The sequence below is a fragment of the Tachyglossus aculeatus genome, chromosome 5 (genome assembly GCF_015852505.1).
Source record: "Tachyglossus aculeatus isolate mTacAcu1 chromosome 5, mTacAcu1.pri, whole genome shotgun sequence".
NCBI classification, from domain to species: domain Eukaryota; kingdom Metazoa; phylum Chordata; class Mammalia; order Monotremata; family Tachyglossidae; genus Tachyglossus; species Tachyglossus aculeatus.
This window is the reverse complement of record NC_052070.1, coordinates 50,025,091-50,042,442: the sequence shown is the minus strand read 5'-3', so window position 1 is coordinate 50,042,442 and position 17,352 is coordinate 50,025,091. Positions and strand designations below refer to the sequence as shown.

Below are 17,352 nucleotides of genomic sequence, written 5' to 3'. Positions count from 1 at the left end.
CGGTAGGGAGGCCGTTCATTCATTCAAATATATTTATTGAGCACTTACTGTGCACAGAGCACCGTCGTAAGCACTTGGGAAAATACAGGAGCTGACAACGGGGCAGAGGCTGGGAATATTTTGAAGACTTTCCTGAAGAATATTCCATTTTTCACCTAAAGTTATAAGGGACAAAACTCAGAATAATCACCACCTGAACATTAGCAGGGATTGCTCTCCCAAACACCCGCTCCCACTAGGGAGGCCGTTCATTCATTCAAATATATTTATTGAGCACTTACTGTGTGCAGAGCACTTGGGAAAGTAAAGGAGCTGACAACGGGGCAGAGGCTGGGAATATTTTGAAGGCTTTCTTGAAGAATATTCCATTTTTCACCTAAAGTTATAAGGGGCAAATCTCGGAATAATCACCACCTGAACACTAGCAGGGATTGCTCTCCCAAACACCCGCTCCCGGTAGGGAGGCCGTTCACTCATTCAAATATATTTATTGAGCACTTACTGTGAGCAGAGCACCATCGTAAGCACTTGGGAAAGTACAGGAGCTGACAACGGGGCAGAGGCTGGGAATATTTTGAAGGCTTTCCTGAAGAATATTCCATTTTTCACCTAAAGTTATAAGGGGCAAAACTCGGAATAATCACCACCTGAACATTAGCACGGATTGCTCTCCCAAACACCCGCTCCCACTAGGGAGGCCGTTCATTCATTCAAATATATTTATTGAGCACTTACTGTGTGCAGAGCACTTGGGAAAGTAAAGGAGCTGACAACGGGGCAGAGGCTGGGAATATTTTGAAGGCTTTCTTGAAGAATATTCCATTTTTCACCTAAAGTTATAAGGGGCAAATCTCGGAATAATCACCACCTGAACACTAGCAGGGATTGCTCTCCCAAACACCCGCTCCCGGTAGGGAGGCCGTTCATTCATTCAAATATATTTATTGAGCACTTACTGTGAGCAGAGCACCGTCGTAAGCACTTGGGAAAGTACAGGAGCTGACAACGGGGCAGAGGCTGGGAATATTTTGAAGGCTTTCCTGAAGAATATTCCATTTTTCACCTAAAGTTATAAGGGGCAAAACTCGGAATAATCACCACCTGAACATTAGCACGGATTGCTCTCCCAAACACCCGCTCCCACTAGGGAGGCCGTTCATTCATTCAAATATATTTATTGAGCACTTACTGTGTGCAGAGCACTTGGGAAAGTAAAGGAGCTGACAACGGGGCAGAGGCTGGGAATATTTTGAAGGCTTTCTTGAAGAATATTCCATTTTTCACCTAAAGTTATAAGGGGCAAATCTCGGAATAATCACCACCTGAACACTAGCAGGGATTGCTCTCCCAAACACCCGCTCCCGGTAGGGAGGCCGTTCACTCATTCAAATATATTTATTGAGCACTTACTGTGAGCAGAGCACCGTCGTAAGCACTTGGGAAAGTACAGGAGCTGACAACGGGGCAGAGGCTGGGAATATTTTGAAGGCTTTCTTGAAGAATATTCCATTTTTCACCTAAAGTTATAAGGGGCAAATCTCGGAATAATCACCACCTGAACACTAGCAGGGATTGCTCTCCCAAACACCCGCTCCCGGTAGGGAGGCCGTTCACTCATTCAAATATATTTATTGAGCACTTACTGTGAGCAGAGCACCGTCGTAAGCACTTGGGAAAGTACAGGAGCTGACAACGGGGCAGAGGCTGGGAATATTTTGAAGGCTTTCCTGAAGAATATTCCATTTTTCACCTAAAGTTATAAGGGGCAAAACTCGGAATAATCACCACCTGAACATTAGCACGGATTGCTCTCCCAAACACCCGCTCCCACTAGGGAGGCTGTTCATTCATTCAAATATATTTATTGAGCGCTTACTGTGCGCAGAGCACTGTAATAAGCACTTGGGAAAGTACAGGAGCTGACAACGGGGCAGAGACTGGGAATAGTTTGAAGAGTTTCCTGAAGAATATTCCATTTTTCACCTAAAGTTATAAGGGGCAAAACTCGGCATAATCACCACCTGAACATTAGCAGGGATTGCTCTCCCAAACACCTGCTCCCACTAGGGAGGCCGTTCATTCATTCAAATATATTTATTGAGCACTTACTGTGCGCAGAGCACTGTCGTAAGCACTTGGGAAAGTACAGGAGCTGACAACGGGGCAGAGGCTGGGAATATTTTGAAGACTTTCCTGAAGAATATTCCATTTTTCACCTAAAGTTATAAGAGGCAAAACTCGGAATAATCACCACCTGAACATTAGCAGGGATTGCTCTCCCAAACACCTGCTCCCGGTAGGGAGGCCGTTCATTCATTCAATCGTATTTATTGAGCACTTACTGTGTGCTGAGCACCGTCGTAAGCACTTGGGAAAGTACAGGAGCTGACAACGGGGCAGAGACTGGGAATATTTTGAAGACTTTCCTGAAGAATATTCCATTTTTCACCTCAAGTTATTAGGGGCAAAACTCGGAATAATCACCACCTGAACATTCACAGGGATTGCTCTCCCAAACACCCGCTCCCGGTAGGGAGACTGTTCATTCATTCAATTGTATTTATTGAGTGCTCACTGTGTGCAGAGCACTGTACTAAGCGCTTGAAGGGACAGCACTTGCAGATCCCAGTCATGCGAAAACTCACGTTTGAAGCAGCGTGGCTCAGTGGAAAGAGCCCGGGTTTTGGAGTCAGAGGTCAGGGGTTCAAATCCCCGCTCTGCCACTTGTCAGCTGGGTGACTTTGGGCAAGTCACTTCACTTCTCTGGGCCTCAGTTCCCTCGTCTGTAAGATGGGGATGAAGACTGTGAGCCCCCCGTGGGACAACCTGATTACTTTGTAACCTTCCCAGCGCTTAGAACAGTGCTTTGCATCATCATCATCATCATCAATCACATTTATTGAGCGCTTACTATGTGCAGAGCACTGTACTAAGCGCTTGGGAAGTACAAATTGGCAATATATAGAGACAGAGCACTTAAGAAATGCCATCATTATTATTATGCTGTACTTTCCGAGTGCTTAGTAGAGTGCTCTGCACACAGTAAGCGCTCACTAAATACGATTGATTGAATGAATGAATGAATGACAGGGACTCAGAGGGACACGATGACATCACAGGTGCCGTTTTGTTGTGGCAGTGACTAGATTTTGTGTGATCTGAGAGCATTTCTCCCGGAGAGCCCCCGAACCTCCCACTCGGCCCAGAGCCGACGTGTTCCCCTCACGGCTCCACGTGAAGTCCTCCGGTTTGACGTCTGAGGCGGGAACTGCTGTGAGGGAGGCAGGGCGGGAGTGAAAATTTTTTGAAATGGACGCAAAGGCTTCGCGTTCAGATCGAAAGCGACGGGCCGGCTGAAAACCGGACCCCTTGGTCATATAACAGCCCACCTTGAGACCTCTGGCACCTGCCTGATGGAGAGAACGTCGGTCGACCTGTCGTTCCGTCCCCGGCTCGGTCCTCGAGGGGGTGGCTCAGTGGAAAGAGCCCGGGCTTTGGAGTCAGAGGTCATGGGTTCGAATCCCGGCTCCGCCACATTTTAGACCGTGAGCCCACTGTTGGGTAGGGACTGTCTCTATGTGTTGCCAACTTGTACTTCCCAAGCACTTAGTACAGTGCTCTGCACACAGTAAGCGCTCAATAAATACAATTGATTGATTGATTGATTGTCAGCTGGGTGACTTTGGGCAAGTCACTTCACTTCTCTGGGCCTCAGTTACCTCATCTGGAAAATGGGGATTAAGTCTGTGAGCCCCACGTGGGACAACTGTCTCTATGTGTTGCCAACTTGTACTTCCCAAGCGCTTAGTTCAGTGCTCTGCACACAGTAAGCGCTCAATAAATACGATTGATTGATTGATTGTCAGCTGGGTGACTTTGGGCAAGTCACTTCACTTCTCTCGGTCTCAGTTACCTCATCTGGAAAATGGGGATTAAGTCTGTGAGCCCCACGTGGGACAACTGTCTCTATGTTGCCAACCTGTACTTCCCAAGCGCTTAGTACAGTGGTAATCACCGTAATCACTGATCGCTTAGTGATTAGTAATCACTAATCACTTAGTGTAATCACTAAGTGGTAATCACTTAGTACAAGGTAATCACCTTGTATCTACCCCAGCGCTTAGAACAGTTCTTTGCACATAGTAAGTGCTTAACAAATACCATCATTATTATTATTATTCTCTGTGCCTCAGTTACCTCATCTGTAAAATGGGGATTAAGACTGTGAGCCCCCCGTGGGACAACCTGATCACCTTGTAACCGCCACAGCGCTTAGAACAGTGCTTTGCACATAGTAAGTGCTTAATAAATGTCATCATTATTAAGGGTTGCCCGCTGCGGGCACGTGCGTCATCCCTGGCGCCTGTGGATTCACTTGGACAGCACTTCCACCCTCGGGAGTGGCTACTCATTAGGAGCGTTGGAAAATCGCTTTCCCCGATTAGAAAATGGCTGAGGCATTTGGGGGAAGACTCATTCATTCATTCATTCAATCGTATTTATTGAGCACTTACTGTGTGCAGAGCACTGTACTAAGCGCTTGGGAAGTACAACTTGGCAACATATAGAGACGGTCCCTACCCAACAGCGGGCTCACAGTCTAGAAGGGGGAGACAGACAACAAAACATATTAACAAAATAAAATAGAATAAATACGTACAATATGTACTCTACATGTGGAGGACGGGGTGGTGATTGGGGAGCGTTGGGGAGGGAAAAGGGGTGTCTCCTGTGCCGTAGCCCCAGGCCACATCAGGAAACTTCCCTGCAGGAGCATCCAGGGAATGGTGGATTCGGAAAAAGTGGCCCCAGAGCCACTTTACCCATCAATCCAGGCACCTGCTAGGAGCAGAGTAGTGGTCTATGTGCTTGGGGGGATACTAATAATAATAATAGCATTTATTAAGCACTTACTATGTGCCAAGCACTGTTCTAAGCGCTGGGGAGGTTACAAGGTGATCAGGTTGTCCCGTGGGGGGGGCTCACAGTCTTAATCCCCATTTTATAGATGAGGGAACTGAGGCCCAGAGAAGTGAAGTGACTTGCCCAAAGTCACACAGCTGACAATTGGCGGAGGTGGGATTTGAACCCATGACCTCCGACTCCAAAGGCTGGGCTCTTTCCACTGAGCCACGCTACAAGGCGCGATCCCTGCCACTGAGGAGTTTGTAGATCTCTATTTCATTTACATCCCTTCATATTTGAAGAAAACACCACTGATGGTGAAGTTCACTACGAGTGCGTCTGTAGCCGTAAAGGTCAAGGCAGGATCCACGGTCCCCACTGTGAACAGAAAAAAGTTGTCCCTTTTGTGTTGTTGTGCTTAATGCTTGCGGTGTTGTTTTCTCTTTCAGTTCTTTGTTTCTCTTCCCTTGCAGAACCTTTGCTCAGAAAGAAAAGAAACACGTAGAAAGGAGTGGTTACCGACCAGCCAGAGACAAGACCAACAGAAATGAGCGACTTTTTCATTTTATTATCAAGGCTGAGAAAAATTCCATCGAACCAACTAAGGGCAGTGACCGTAAAATGCACAGTAAACTGCGGTGCAAACCTGGTACCAAGTTTGGCGTGTGCGTATCGAAAATGTATTCAAGCTAGCACTAAACCACAGTGCCCTGGCTAATCCTGGACACACAGGTGGGCCGGGTGGGCTGTCAGGTTCACGTCTCAGCGTTCAGGGTTAGCGACGGACGAAGCCCCGCTGAGCCGTGACGACCCCCTCGGGCAGTTGGAACCCCGCCAGCTTTGGCATTCACGTCCGCCGGTTCTTGGGGAAGGATACTCGGGCATCCTCCGATCTACCTTTCTTACTCCCGGGCACAGGCAGAACTCCAGCCCTAAGAGCGTATCTATCTTCGGGAGGTGTGGGGATCTTGGGGGTCACGGGGAATCTGTGGCTTCCAAATCCTTTTCCTCGTGGCTTCGCAACTTCTTGAACTTCCCCTCGGGTCGGCCCGAAGCACCGATCGATAGTTTGTAGCTCAACCCACGCTAGAACTAGGGCTACGGCGATGCCCCGGGGCCCGTGGCCTTGGAGTTTCCACGGAAACAGGTACAGCCAAGCCTACGGGATGAGGGGGCCTATACGTGAAAAGATTTCAGTCCTGGGTTCAGCTACCGCAACCCACTTTGTCGAGCGAGCAGTCCAATCTGGCGGGAGATGGGAAACCTGAAATCCGACCCTGAGATGGCTGGTTCCTACCATCCCCGTGACAGAGATCCGGTCTGAGCGCCGGGGGCCTCCGCGGATCTGGGGGTGACGGGTGTCATGGGGCTCCTTGCTGAGCCTTTGACAACTGCAGCTCACAAACAAAATTTGGTCTATGAGCCCTCTGTGGGACAGCAACTGTATCCAACCAGAATGAGTATCTATCCCAGGGCTTAGAACAATGCTCGACCCATAGTAAGCGCTTAGATATCATAACAATAATACTCTAACCACGCCTTCCTGGGCTTCCGGGAAAGGTGGGAATGGGAGAGATTAGGGAAAAGCAGCACTGCATTGCCGAAAACAACCGGATCGACCCACCCGGGGTCCACTAGATTCCCTCTTCCAAGCTTCCCAATAGCGCTTCCAGGATCCAATACTTGTTTTTCTTAAGAGACTCTGCAAAGGAAACCTTCAGCCTCCCAGCCCCCAAATAAAGCCAGGAAGGTCATTTCAGCCCGCCTTTTTTTCCCCTTCTAGGCACCCCCTGCCCAGATTTCCTTGCCCTGGACTGACCCGGATCTGTCACTCAACAAAGGTAGCCCAAAAGAAGGATGGACAAAACCAAGACCCAATGTCTGACTCCGACTGCATCCGGATGAGTTCATTAAGAAGGGCTTCTCTCCCTCTAGCAGAAACGCTTCAGCTCCAGAGCTCAGAGCACGATGGACGGACAACGAGCTGAGCTCAAAGAGGCCATCTCCCTATCTGGGACGGACGAGGAGCTGAAGTCTCCGGCAGGGATTAGGAGGAACTGGAAACTGTGGCTATTAAAGGAGAGACCCCGGCTCTGGAGAGTGTCACCTGAGGGAGGGAGGAGGAGGAGAAAGGATGACCACCATTACTTCAGGTGACCTCCAAGTGCCCTCCAGTGAAAACCGTAAAACGATCCTTGTTCACCCAATTCATCCCTCCTTCCCATTCACGTTTTCCGATCAGCATCCCCCAAATCCCACCCCCGGTGGAAGGGGACATCTACTCGCGGAAACCCCACCCTCAAATTCGGCCTCCGACTTTAGGTGCTCTGATCGTAGCACTGAGCCGGGACGCTCGGTTTCCCCCCAGGCCCCCAAGCAAGAGGGGATGGGGCGGGCTCACAGTTTGGGCAGAGTGCCCGCGGGCGCCAGGATGATGCCGAAGACGTAGAAGAGGCCCAGCAAGAGGTTGAGCTTGGCAGTCCTCTGGGGCAGCTTGTTGAAGTTCTGGCTGCGGAACTGTCTCTCGAGGGAGAAGGCCATGGGAATGGTGAGCAGGGGCAGCGCCATGCTGAGGGTGTAGCGGGTGGCCAGGAGGCTGAAGATGAGATAGGGCAGGAAGAGCAGCGTGTTGTACAGGACGTAGGAGAGGGTGGGGCCGATGAGGATGGCGAGGGTGACGATGCCGGCCGCCCGGTCCGACTCCATGTCCCGGGTGTTGTTGCAGTGAAGGATGGCCTCGGTGCTGAGGGCCAAGGGCATGGCGTACACCAGAGGGAAGATGGCCAGGGAGCCCACCTGGACGGCGTAGGCGAACATGACGGCCAGCGGCCCGAAGGTGATCAGGATGACCAGGTCGCCCAGAGCCACGTATTTCAGGCCAATCCCTAGAGTCGGGAACCCAGGGAGAGAAGGTGAGACGCCAGGGCCCGGAAGCTGTCTGCTATCATTTCTAACAGGGCATTTCCTCTTGCTGGTGGTCGGTTGGCCTTGCCCCCAACAGCCATGTGCCCTCAGCCAGGGTCCCTTCCCATTTCCCACATGGGGAGGGAGAGGGAGAGAGAGAGAGAATGTCAGTGTTCCACAACTGACCTGCCTAGGAGAATGGGTATATACTCACATGTATACTCTCTCTCTCTCTCTTTCTCTTCTCCCTCCCACCCCTCCCTCCTTTGGCAACAAACTGAAAAGCCAAGGCAGAGGGTGGCCTAGTGGATAAAACATGGGCCAGAGGACCTGGGTGAGGATCCCAGCTCTGCCACTTGCCCGCCGGGTGACCTTGGGCAAGTCACTTAACTTCTCTGTGTCTCAGTTCCCTCAGCTGCAAAATGGGGATTCAATACCTATCCTCCCTCCTACTTGATTGTGAGCCCCTCGTGGAACAGGGACTATATCGGGCCTGACAAAACTCGTATCGGTGCTTGCACAGAGTTGGTGCTTAACAGATACAAGAAAAACAAAAATCTTAGCCTAGGTGCCCCTCCAGGAGAATTTCACTAAGTCATTCATTCAATCGTATTTATTGAGCGCTTACTATGTGCAGAGCACTGTACTAAGCGTTTAATTAGTTAGCGATTAGTGTATTAATTAATACACTACTTAGCCCCTTCCCGCTAACACACGAGTTCTGCAGCAAAGATGTCAGTGGAGGACTAGCACAATGAAGAACAGTTATGCTCAAGTCTCCCCCTTCCTAAATAAGACTCCCCTAGATCCCCCTGCATCCTCCAACCATCATCCCGTTTCCCTGCTCCCATTCTGGTCCAAATTTCTCAAATGGTTTCTTTTCCGGCCCCCAAAACCCAAAGCCTGGTGCCTCCACTTCCTCTCCTCCAGTACCCTTCTTGACCCACCACAATCTGGACTTTATCCCCTTCACTAAACTGAGATGGCTCTCTCCAAGGTCACCAATGACCTCCTCTCCTTGCCCAATCTACTGAATCTACTCTTTCCTAATCCTCGTTGACTGCTGAGCTATCTGTGGCACCATGGATCACTCCCTTATCTTGGGAAAGTTATCTCAGTTTAGTTGCACCAAGTTTGCTTTGCTGGCCACTCTTTCACCAGCTCCTCTCCCGAGTCTCCCCCCCATACCTGCAGGGATCCCTCAGGGCTCTGCTCTGGATCCCTTATTTTTCTCACTCTATTCCCACGGCTTCAGCTATCACCTCTACATGAATGACTCCCAAATCTATTTTGCAAGCCCGGACCCTTTCCCCATCTACAATCGTGCAATTCCCCTTGCCTGCAGGACAATTCCACGAGTTTAGTTTGGTGAAACCTGAACTCAAACCCTGAGCAACCTTGGGATTATCCTTGACTCCTCACTGTCTTCCAGTCAGTCACCAAAGACGGTCAGTTTTTCCGCTGCGTTTGGACGGAGAAGACTGGCTCTCCTCCACGCCAAGCTTTTCTAAAATCCCACTCCTCCAACAAACCTTCCCAAAAGGATTTCTCAGCAACCTAAACCTCATCCATCCTCAGCAGTATTCACTTGTACAGTCAATTTCTTTTCACTACTCCAGTTGTAAATATTCTTCTGACCATCTGCCCTATTAGAAGGTAAGCTCCCTGGTGGGGGAGAAAATGTGAATATTTTGTTTTGCATTTTCCAACTGCGAAGTGGGTGCTCAGTAAATACTAATATTACTACTACCCTCCTCCACCCCCATATACATACACACCAAACTCACCTTCACCCCTGCCTTGTTCCCAATTCTCCTGCCATCAATCCCTGGTTCACACCCTTCCCTTTGTTTGCAACCAAATGCACCAGACCTCTGCAATCTCCTTTTTCAGAGCTCTTCTGAAATCCTCCCCCTACTCCAGGAAGCTTTCCCCAAATAATTCTTCTCTCCAGGTTATGTCCTCCCAACTCTCATCTCAGTATTTTTGTACAACCTCAGTCCTTTAGTTGCCTATTACACTTTTTTACATTACTAATTTCTCTCTACTACTAAGTATTTCTTCCTCAACTGTAAATTCCCAAGAGTCTGCTTACCTTGCTAGATTGCAAACTCCTTGCAGGCAGAGATCGTGTCTCCTACCCCGACGGTACTTTCCTAAGTGCCAACGGGAAGCAGAGTGGCCTTGAGGATAAAAAGCAGGCCTGGGGACCAGAGGAGCTGGGTTCTCCTCTCGGCTCCACCACTCCCCCGCTGTGTGACTCTGGGCAAGTCACTTAACTTCTCTGAGCCTTGGTTCCTTCAACCGCGAAATAGAGATTCAATACCTGTTCTCCTTCCTACTTAGACTGTGAGCCCCACGAAGGACGGGGACTGAATTCGGCCTGAAAAACTTGTATCTACGCCAGTGCTTAGAAGACATAGTAAGCGCTTAACAAATACCATAAAAAGTGTTTAATACAATGCTCTGCACAAATAAAGGTACTCAAGAAATACTACTAAGGACTGCTACGATGGTAAGAGATTGCTGATCATTTTTTCTTTCACAAACCAATGACCATTTTAGACTCTCAACTCTACGTAACATGTATATGTGTATGCATTTACAATATAAAGCATTTTTTTTTTTACCTCTACACCAATGTTTTCCTTCTCCTGTCTCTCTGTTTAACTAGACATGGACTGTTTTTTCACCTAGTCTGTCAGCAAACACCTGTCAGCCCTCCTTTTCCTGGAAACGATCCCCTCAGGGTCCCAACTCCACAGTCTGATGCTTTCTCTCATTCCCCATCTCCAAAACAAGCTCCCTGGCTCGGAAAGCACCGACGTGAACCAAAGCGAAATCCAAACCTATACCACCTCCCCAGAGAAATTATTTTTTTAATTTAAAAGTCCCAAGGTGGGTTACGACTCCATCTTCCTAAGCCCATTTTTCAAAATGGTACTGGGCAAGTGCTTACTATGTGCCAGGCACTGTGCTTAGTGCTGGGGTAGATACAACGTAATCAGGTTGGACACAGTCCACGTCCCACATGGGGCTCTCAGCCACAATCTCCATTGACAAATGAGGTAACGGGTGCAGAGAAATGAAGTGACTTGCCTCCGGTCCCATTCATTCATTCAATCGAATTTATTGAGCGCTCACTGTGTGCAGAGCACTGTACTAAGCGCTTGGGATGTACAAGTTGGCAACATATAGAGACGGTCCCTACCCAACAGTGGGCTCAGTCTCACGGGGTTCGAATCCCGGCTCCGCCACATGTCTGCTGTGGGATCTTGGGCAAGTCACTTAAATTCTCTGAGCCTCAGTTACCTCATCTGTAAAATGGGGGTGAAGACTGTGAGCCCCACGTGGGACAACCTGATCACCCTGTATCCTCCCCAGCGCTTAGAACAGTGCTTTACAAACAGTAAGCGCTTAACAAATGCCAATAATAATAATAATAGAAGGGGGAGACAGAGAACAAAACAAAACATATTAACAGAATAAAATAAATAGAATAAATATGTACAAGTAAAATAAATAGAGTAATAAATACATACAAACATATATACAGGTCACATCAGCAACAAGTGGCGGTGCCGGGATTAGAACCCAGGTCCTTCTGATCCCCAGGCCTGAACTCAACCCACTAGGCAACGCTGCTTCAAGTGGAGGACCTCTCCCAAATTACGACTTTAACCAGTTCTGCTTTTAACTTTGTTCTTTCCTATATTACTCCTTTCCCTGAGGGTCTTGAGGATTGTAGTAAATAACGACATTCGATCGTACTTATTGAGCGCTTACTGTGTGCAAAGAACCGTACTAAGCGCCTGGTAGAGCTGTTTTAACAATAAACGGACACATTCCCTGCCCACAAAGGAGGGTTCCTAGAATCGAACACTGGAAAACGCCTGGCTTGGCCCAGTAAGCTTTCCTCTGCGTCCCAAGTTTCCCTCAGGTAAAGATATCCCCTGCCAGAATTCCACACTCCAATTCCGGGAGTCGGCTCAAGGTCACTCTGCTCCCCCGTCCTCGGCTGAGGATTCCAGCGTGCGCCACTCAACGCACGGTTTTCCTCAGTGACAAACTCCAGGGCTGACACAACTCCGGGCCAGGCACGGCCAGATTCCCGAATTCCCCGGGCAACTCGAGGATTCCGACATCTAGCCGCGAGACGGTGCCTGTATTCCCCTTCATCCTACAAGTCGAAACACCCTGAGGGAAGCAGCACCAACTCTGTCGTTCGCAGAAACTGATAATTATTTTATTATTATTATTACTGTTATGAATAACTGTGGTGTTAAGTACGTAATAGGTGCCAGGTACTGTACTAAGCACAGGGGTGGCTACAAACAAATCAAGTTGGACACGGTCCCTGTCCCACAAGGGGCCCCCGGTCTTCATCCCCATTTTACAGATGAGGTAACTGAAGTGTAGAGAAGTGCCTTGCCAAGCGGAGGAGCCAGTATCAATCAATCGTATTTATTGAGCGCTTACTGTGTGCAGAGCACTGTATTAAGCGCTTGGGAAGTACAAGTTGGCAACATATAGAGACGGTCCCTACCCAACAGTGGGCTCACAGTCTAGAAGTATTAGAACTCAGCTCCATCTGGGGCCTGTGCTCGACCCATTCATTCGTATTTATGGAGCGCTTACTGTGCGCAGAGCACTGTACTAAGCGCTTGGGAAGTACAAGTCGGCAACATTCATTCACTCATTCATTCAATCGTATTTATTGAGCGCTTACTGTGTGCAGAGCACTGGACTAAGCGCTTGGGAAGTCCAAGTTGGCAACATATAGAGACGGTCCCTGCCCAACAACGGGCTCACAGAGGCTCTTGTCCCCCTTTGGATTGTGAGCTCGTTGTGGGCAGGGACTGTCCCCGCTCGCTGTTGTACCGCCCTTCCCCGAGCACTTGGTACGACGCCCCGCCCGTCATAAGCGCTTAATAAATCCGATCGAAGGAATAGGATTGAAGGAGATACGGTCGAACGGACTAGGCCCCGCTGCTTCTCAGGTGGGTGCCCTTTTGGGCTCACCCTGCAGAGACGAGGCAAGGCGGGCGATCCCCGCCGGACAAAACGGCGATCAGAGAAGCAGCGTGGCTCAGTGGAAAGAGCCCGGGCTTTGGAGTCAGAGGTCACGGGTTCGAATCCCGGCTCCGCCAATCATCAGCTGTGTGACTTTGGGCAAGTCACTTCACTTCTCTGGGCCCCAGTGACCTCACCTGTAAAGTGCGGATTAAGACTATGAGCCCCCTGTGGGACAACCTGATCACCTTGTAACCACCCCAGCGCTTACAACAGTGCTTTGCACAATAGTAAGCGCTTAATCAATGCCATTATTATTGTTATTATTATAAGTGCTTAATAAATCTGATCAAAGGAATAGGATTGAAGGAGATACGGTAGACCGAACTAGGCCCCGCTGCTTCTCAGGTGGGCGCCCTCCGGCCTCACCCTGCAAAGACGAGGCAAGGCGGGCGATCCACGCCGGACAAAACGGGGAGCAGAGAAGCAGCGTGGCTCAGTGGAAAGAGCCCGGGCTTTGGAGTCAGAGGTCACGGGTGCGAATCCTGGCTCCGCCAATCGTCAGCTGTGTGACTTTGGGCAACTCATTTCACTTCTCTGGGCCCCAGTGACCTCATCTGTAAAGTGGGGATTAAGACTATGAGCCCCCTGTGGGACAACCTGATCACCTTGTAACCACCCCAGTGCTTAGAACAGTGCTTTGCACAATAGTAAGCGCTTAATAAATGCCATTATTATTATTATTATAAGCACTTAATAAATCCGATCGAAGGAATAGGATTGAAGGAGATATGGTTGAACGAACTAGGCCCCGTTGCTTCTCAGGTGGGTGCCCTTTTGGGCTCACCCTGCAGAGGCGAAGCAAGGCGGGCGATCCCCGCCGGACAAAATGAGGATCAGAGAAGCAGCGTGGCTCAGTGGAAAGAGCCTGGGCTTTGGAGTCAGAGGTCACGGGTTCGAATCCTGGCTCCGCCAATCGTCAGCTGTGTGACTTTGGGCAAGTCACTTCACTTCTCTGGGCCCCAGTGACCTCACCTGTAAAGTGCGGATTAAGACTATGAACCCCCTGTGGGACAACCTGATCACCTTGTAACCACCCCAGCGCTTACAACAGTGCTTTGCACAATAGTAAGCGCTTAATAAATGCCATTATTATTATTATTATTATTATTATAAGCACTTAATAAATCCGATCGAAGGAATAGGATTGAAGGAGATACGGTCGAACGAACTAGGCCCCGCTGCTTCTCAGGTGGGCGCCCTCCGGCCTCACCCTGCAGAGACGAGGCAAGGCGGGCGATCCCCATCAGACAAAACGGGGATCAGAGAAGCAGCGTGGCTCAGTGGAAAGAGCCCAGGCTTTGGAGAGGTCAGGGGTTCGAGTCCCGGCTCCGCCAATCGTCAGCTGTGTGACTTTGGGCAAGTCACTTCACTTCTCTGGGCCCCAGTGACCTCATCTGGAAAATGAGGGTTAAGACTGTGAGCCCCCCATCACCTTGTAACCTCCCCAGCGCCCAGAACGGTGCTTCGCACACAGTAGGCGCTTCATAAACGCCATCGTCATCGTTATTAAAATGAAGCTTTACCTCCGGTGTAGAGGAAGGAGCCGGACAGGCCCCCGAAGTAGATGAGGGCTAAATGCTCCAGCTTCAGCGTGGACAAGCAGTAGAGGCCGGCGGCACAGACGCAGCCCAGAGTGTAGAGGAGGACGCCGAATCGGACCACGTCCCGGGGTTCCAGGATGTGGTCCACCAGGGTCCGGTCGTCGCTCTTCTTGTGGTCGATGCCCTTGGAGAAGTCATAGTAGGTGTTGACCAGGTTGCCGGCCCCGTGGACGGCCAGGACGGCGGCGGCACTGCCCAGCAGCAGGTCGGGGTGGAGGACCCCCCGGGACCTGTAGGCCAGGGCGGCGCCCAGGGCCACGGGGGTGAGGGAAGCGCTGAAGCTCCACGGCCGCAGGGCCAGCACGTAGGCGGCACATTTCTGCCGCCGGGACCGCGGGGGGCCCTCGGCGGGGCCGGGGGGGCCCGCCGCCCGGCTCATCCCCTTCGCCGGCCTGGATGCTGATCTTCTCCATGGGGCCGGCGCGGGCCGGGGCTGCCGGGGAGAGGCGGAGGTGAAGTGGAGGTTAAAGAAGAGGTGCCCACGCTCGCTCGGCAACGGGGGCGCAGGGGGGGCCGGGCACGGTGGGAGGGGACACAGGGGAGGGCAGAGAGTCATTCACTCAATCGTATTTATTGAGCGCTTACTGGGTGCAGAGCACTGGACTAAGCCCTTGGGATGTACAAGTTGGCAACATCTAGAGACGGTCCCTACCCAACAGCCGGCTCACGGTCTAAAAGGGGGAGACGGAGAACAAAACCAAACATACTAACAAAATAAAAGAAATAGAATAGATAGGTACAAGTAAAATAGAGTAACAACTATGTACAAACATATATACGTATATAAAGGTGCTGTGGGGAAGGGAAGGAGGTAAGATGGGGGGATGGAGAGGGGCACGAGGGGGAGAGGAAGGAAGGGGCTCAGTCTGGGAAGGCCTCCTGGAGGAGGTGAGCTCTCAGTAGGGCCTTGGCAACATATAGAGACGGTCCCTATCCAACAGCGGGCTCACGGTCTAGAAGGGGGAGCCGGACAACAAAACGAAATATATAAACCAAATAAAATAAATAAATACGTACAGGTAAAATAGGGTAATAAATACGTACAAACACATATACAGGTGCTGGGGGGAGGGGAAGGAGGTAAGGCAGTGGGGATGGGGAGAGGAAGGAGGGGGCTCAGTCTGGGAATAATAATGGCATTTATTAAGTGCTTACTATGTGCAAAGCACTGTTCTAAACCCTGGGGAGGTTACAAGGTGACCAGGTTATCCCACGTGGGGCTCCCAGCCTTAATCCTCATTTTCCAGATGAGGTCACTGAGGCCCAGAGAAGTGAAGTGACTTGCCCACAGTCACACAGCTGACAATTGGTGGAGTCGGCATTCGAACCCATGACCTCTGACTCCAAAGCCCGGGCTCTTTTCACTGAGCTACGCTGCTTCTCTACCTGCTCCCCAGGTGGGGGAGGGGGGTGATCAGAAAGTCACAATGTGTGGGGGGGCAGGAATAATAATAACAACAATTATAGTATTTGTTAATCAATCAATCGTATTTATTGAGCACTTACTGTGTGCAGAGCACTGTACTAAGCATTTGGGAAGTACAAGTTGGCAACATATAGAGATGATCCCTACCCAACAGTGGGCTCACAGTCTAAAAGTTAAGTGCTTACTATGTGCCAAGCACTGCTCTAAGGTAGATACAAGGTAATAATAACGTTGGTATTTGTTTAGCGCTATGTGCCAAGCACTGTTCTAAGCGCTGGGGTAGATACAAGGTAATCAAATTGTCCCACGTGTCACAGTCCTAACCCCCATTTTACAGGTGAGGGAACTGAGGCGCAGAGAAGTTAAGTGACTTGCTCAAGGTCACACAGCAAGTGCCAGACCCGGGATTCAAACCCAGGAAGGCAGGGAGACTCCGGGGGGGGGGGGGGGGGGGGCGCAAAAAGTCTATAAATAGAATAGATATTTACAAATAAAGTAAATAAATAAATAAATAGAGCAATAAATATGTACAAACATATACACAGGTGCTGTGGGGAAGGGAAGGAGGTAAGATGGGGGGATGGAGAGGGAGAGGAAGGAAGGGGCTCAGTCTGGGAAGGCCTCCTGGAGGAGGTGAGCTCTCAGCAGGGCCTTGATGGGAGGGAAGGGAGACCCTGGGGAGGGGGGGGGGGATCCCCAGGGAGTCACAAGGTGGGAGGCAAGGGAGACCCTGGGGAGGGGGGGTCCCCAGGGAGTCACAATAATAATAATAATGATGGTACTTATTAAGCGCTTACTATGTGCCAAGCACTGCTCTAAGCGCTGGGGAGGTGACAAGGTCATCCGGTTGTCCCACGGGGGGGGCTCACAGGCTTCATCCCCAGTTTACAGGTGAGGTCACTGAGGCCCAGAGAAGTGAAGTGACCTGCCCAGAGTCACCCTGCTGACAGTTGGAGGAGGCGGGATTAGAACCCATGACCTCCGACTCCCAAGCCGGGGCTCTTTCCACTGAGCCACGCTGCTTCTCGGGGAGTCACTCACTGTGTTGGGGGGGGGGGGTCCCCCCAACCGTTCCCTCAGCTTCCCTCAGCTCACCTGACCTTCCCTTCCCTCACAGGGCCGCCCTCAGCCACGGCCTCCTTGGTTTCCCCGGAAACACAGGCCCGGCCCGCCGCCGACGGCCGCCGGCGACGAAACGCACGCGGACACGCTTCCGACCGCCAGGGGGCGGGACGGGCGGCGCGCGGGGCGGGGCAAGGGCGCATGCGCAGGGTGGGGCGCAGGGCGCATGCGCGGGGGGCGCTGGACGGAGGGGGGGCGCGCAGGCGCAGAGCGCGCCCCTGGCCGCTGACAGGCCCCGCCCCTCCCCTGGAAGGCCAGGCGGCCAACACCCCCTCCATACTGTTCATTCCCTCGTATTGATCATCATCAATCGTATTT

The 17,352-nt window shown here is 50.9% G+C and overlaps 1 protein-coding gene across 1 annotated transcript; it reads right to left on the bottom strand.

Annotated features, from left to right (window-relative positions):
- Positions 1-7,231: 7,231 nt before the first annotated feature.
- UBIAD1 (UbiA prenyltransferase domain containing 1) lies at positions 7,232-17,086 on the bottom strand. The gene is given in 4 exon segments (XM_038747239.1): positions 7,232-7,790; positions 14,409-14,842; positions 14,844-14,919; positions 17,008-17,086. Coding segments are annotated over 3 exon segments (978 nt in total). The 5' UTR covers positions 14,900-14,919; positions 17,008-17,086; the 3' UTR covers positions 7,232-7,302.
- Positions 17,087-17,352: the final 266 nt, after the last annotated feature.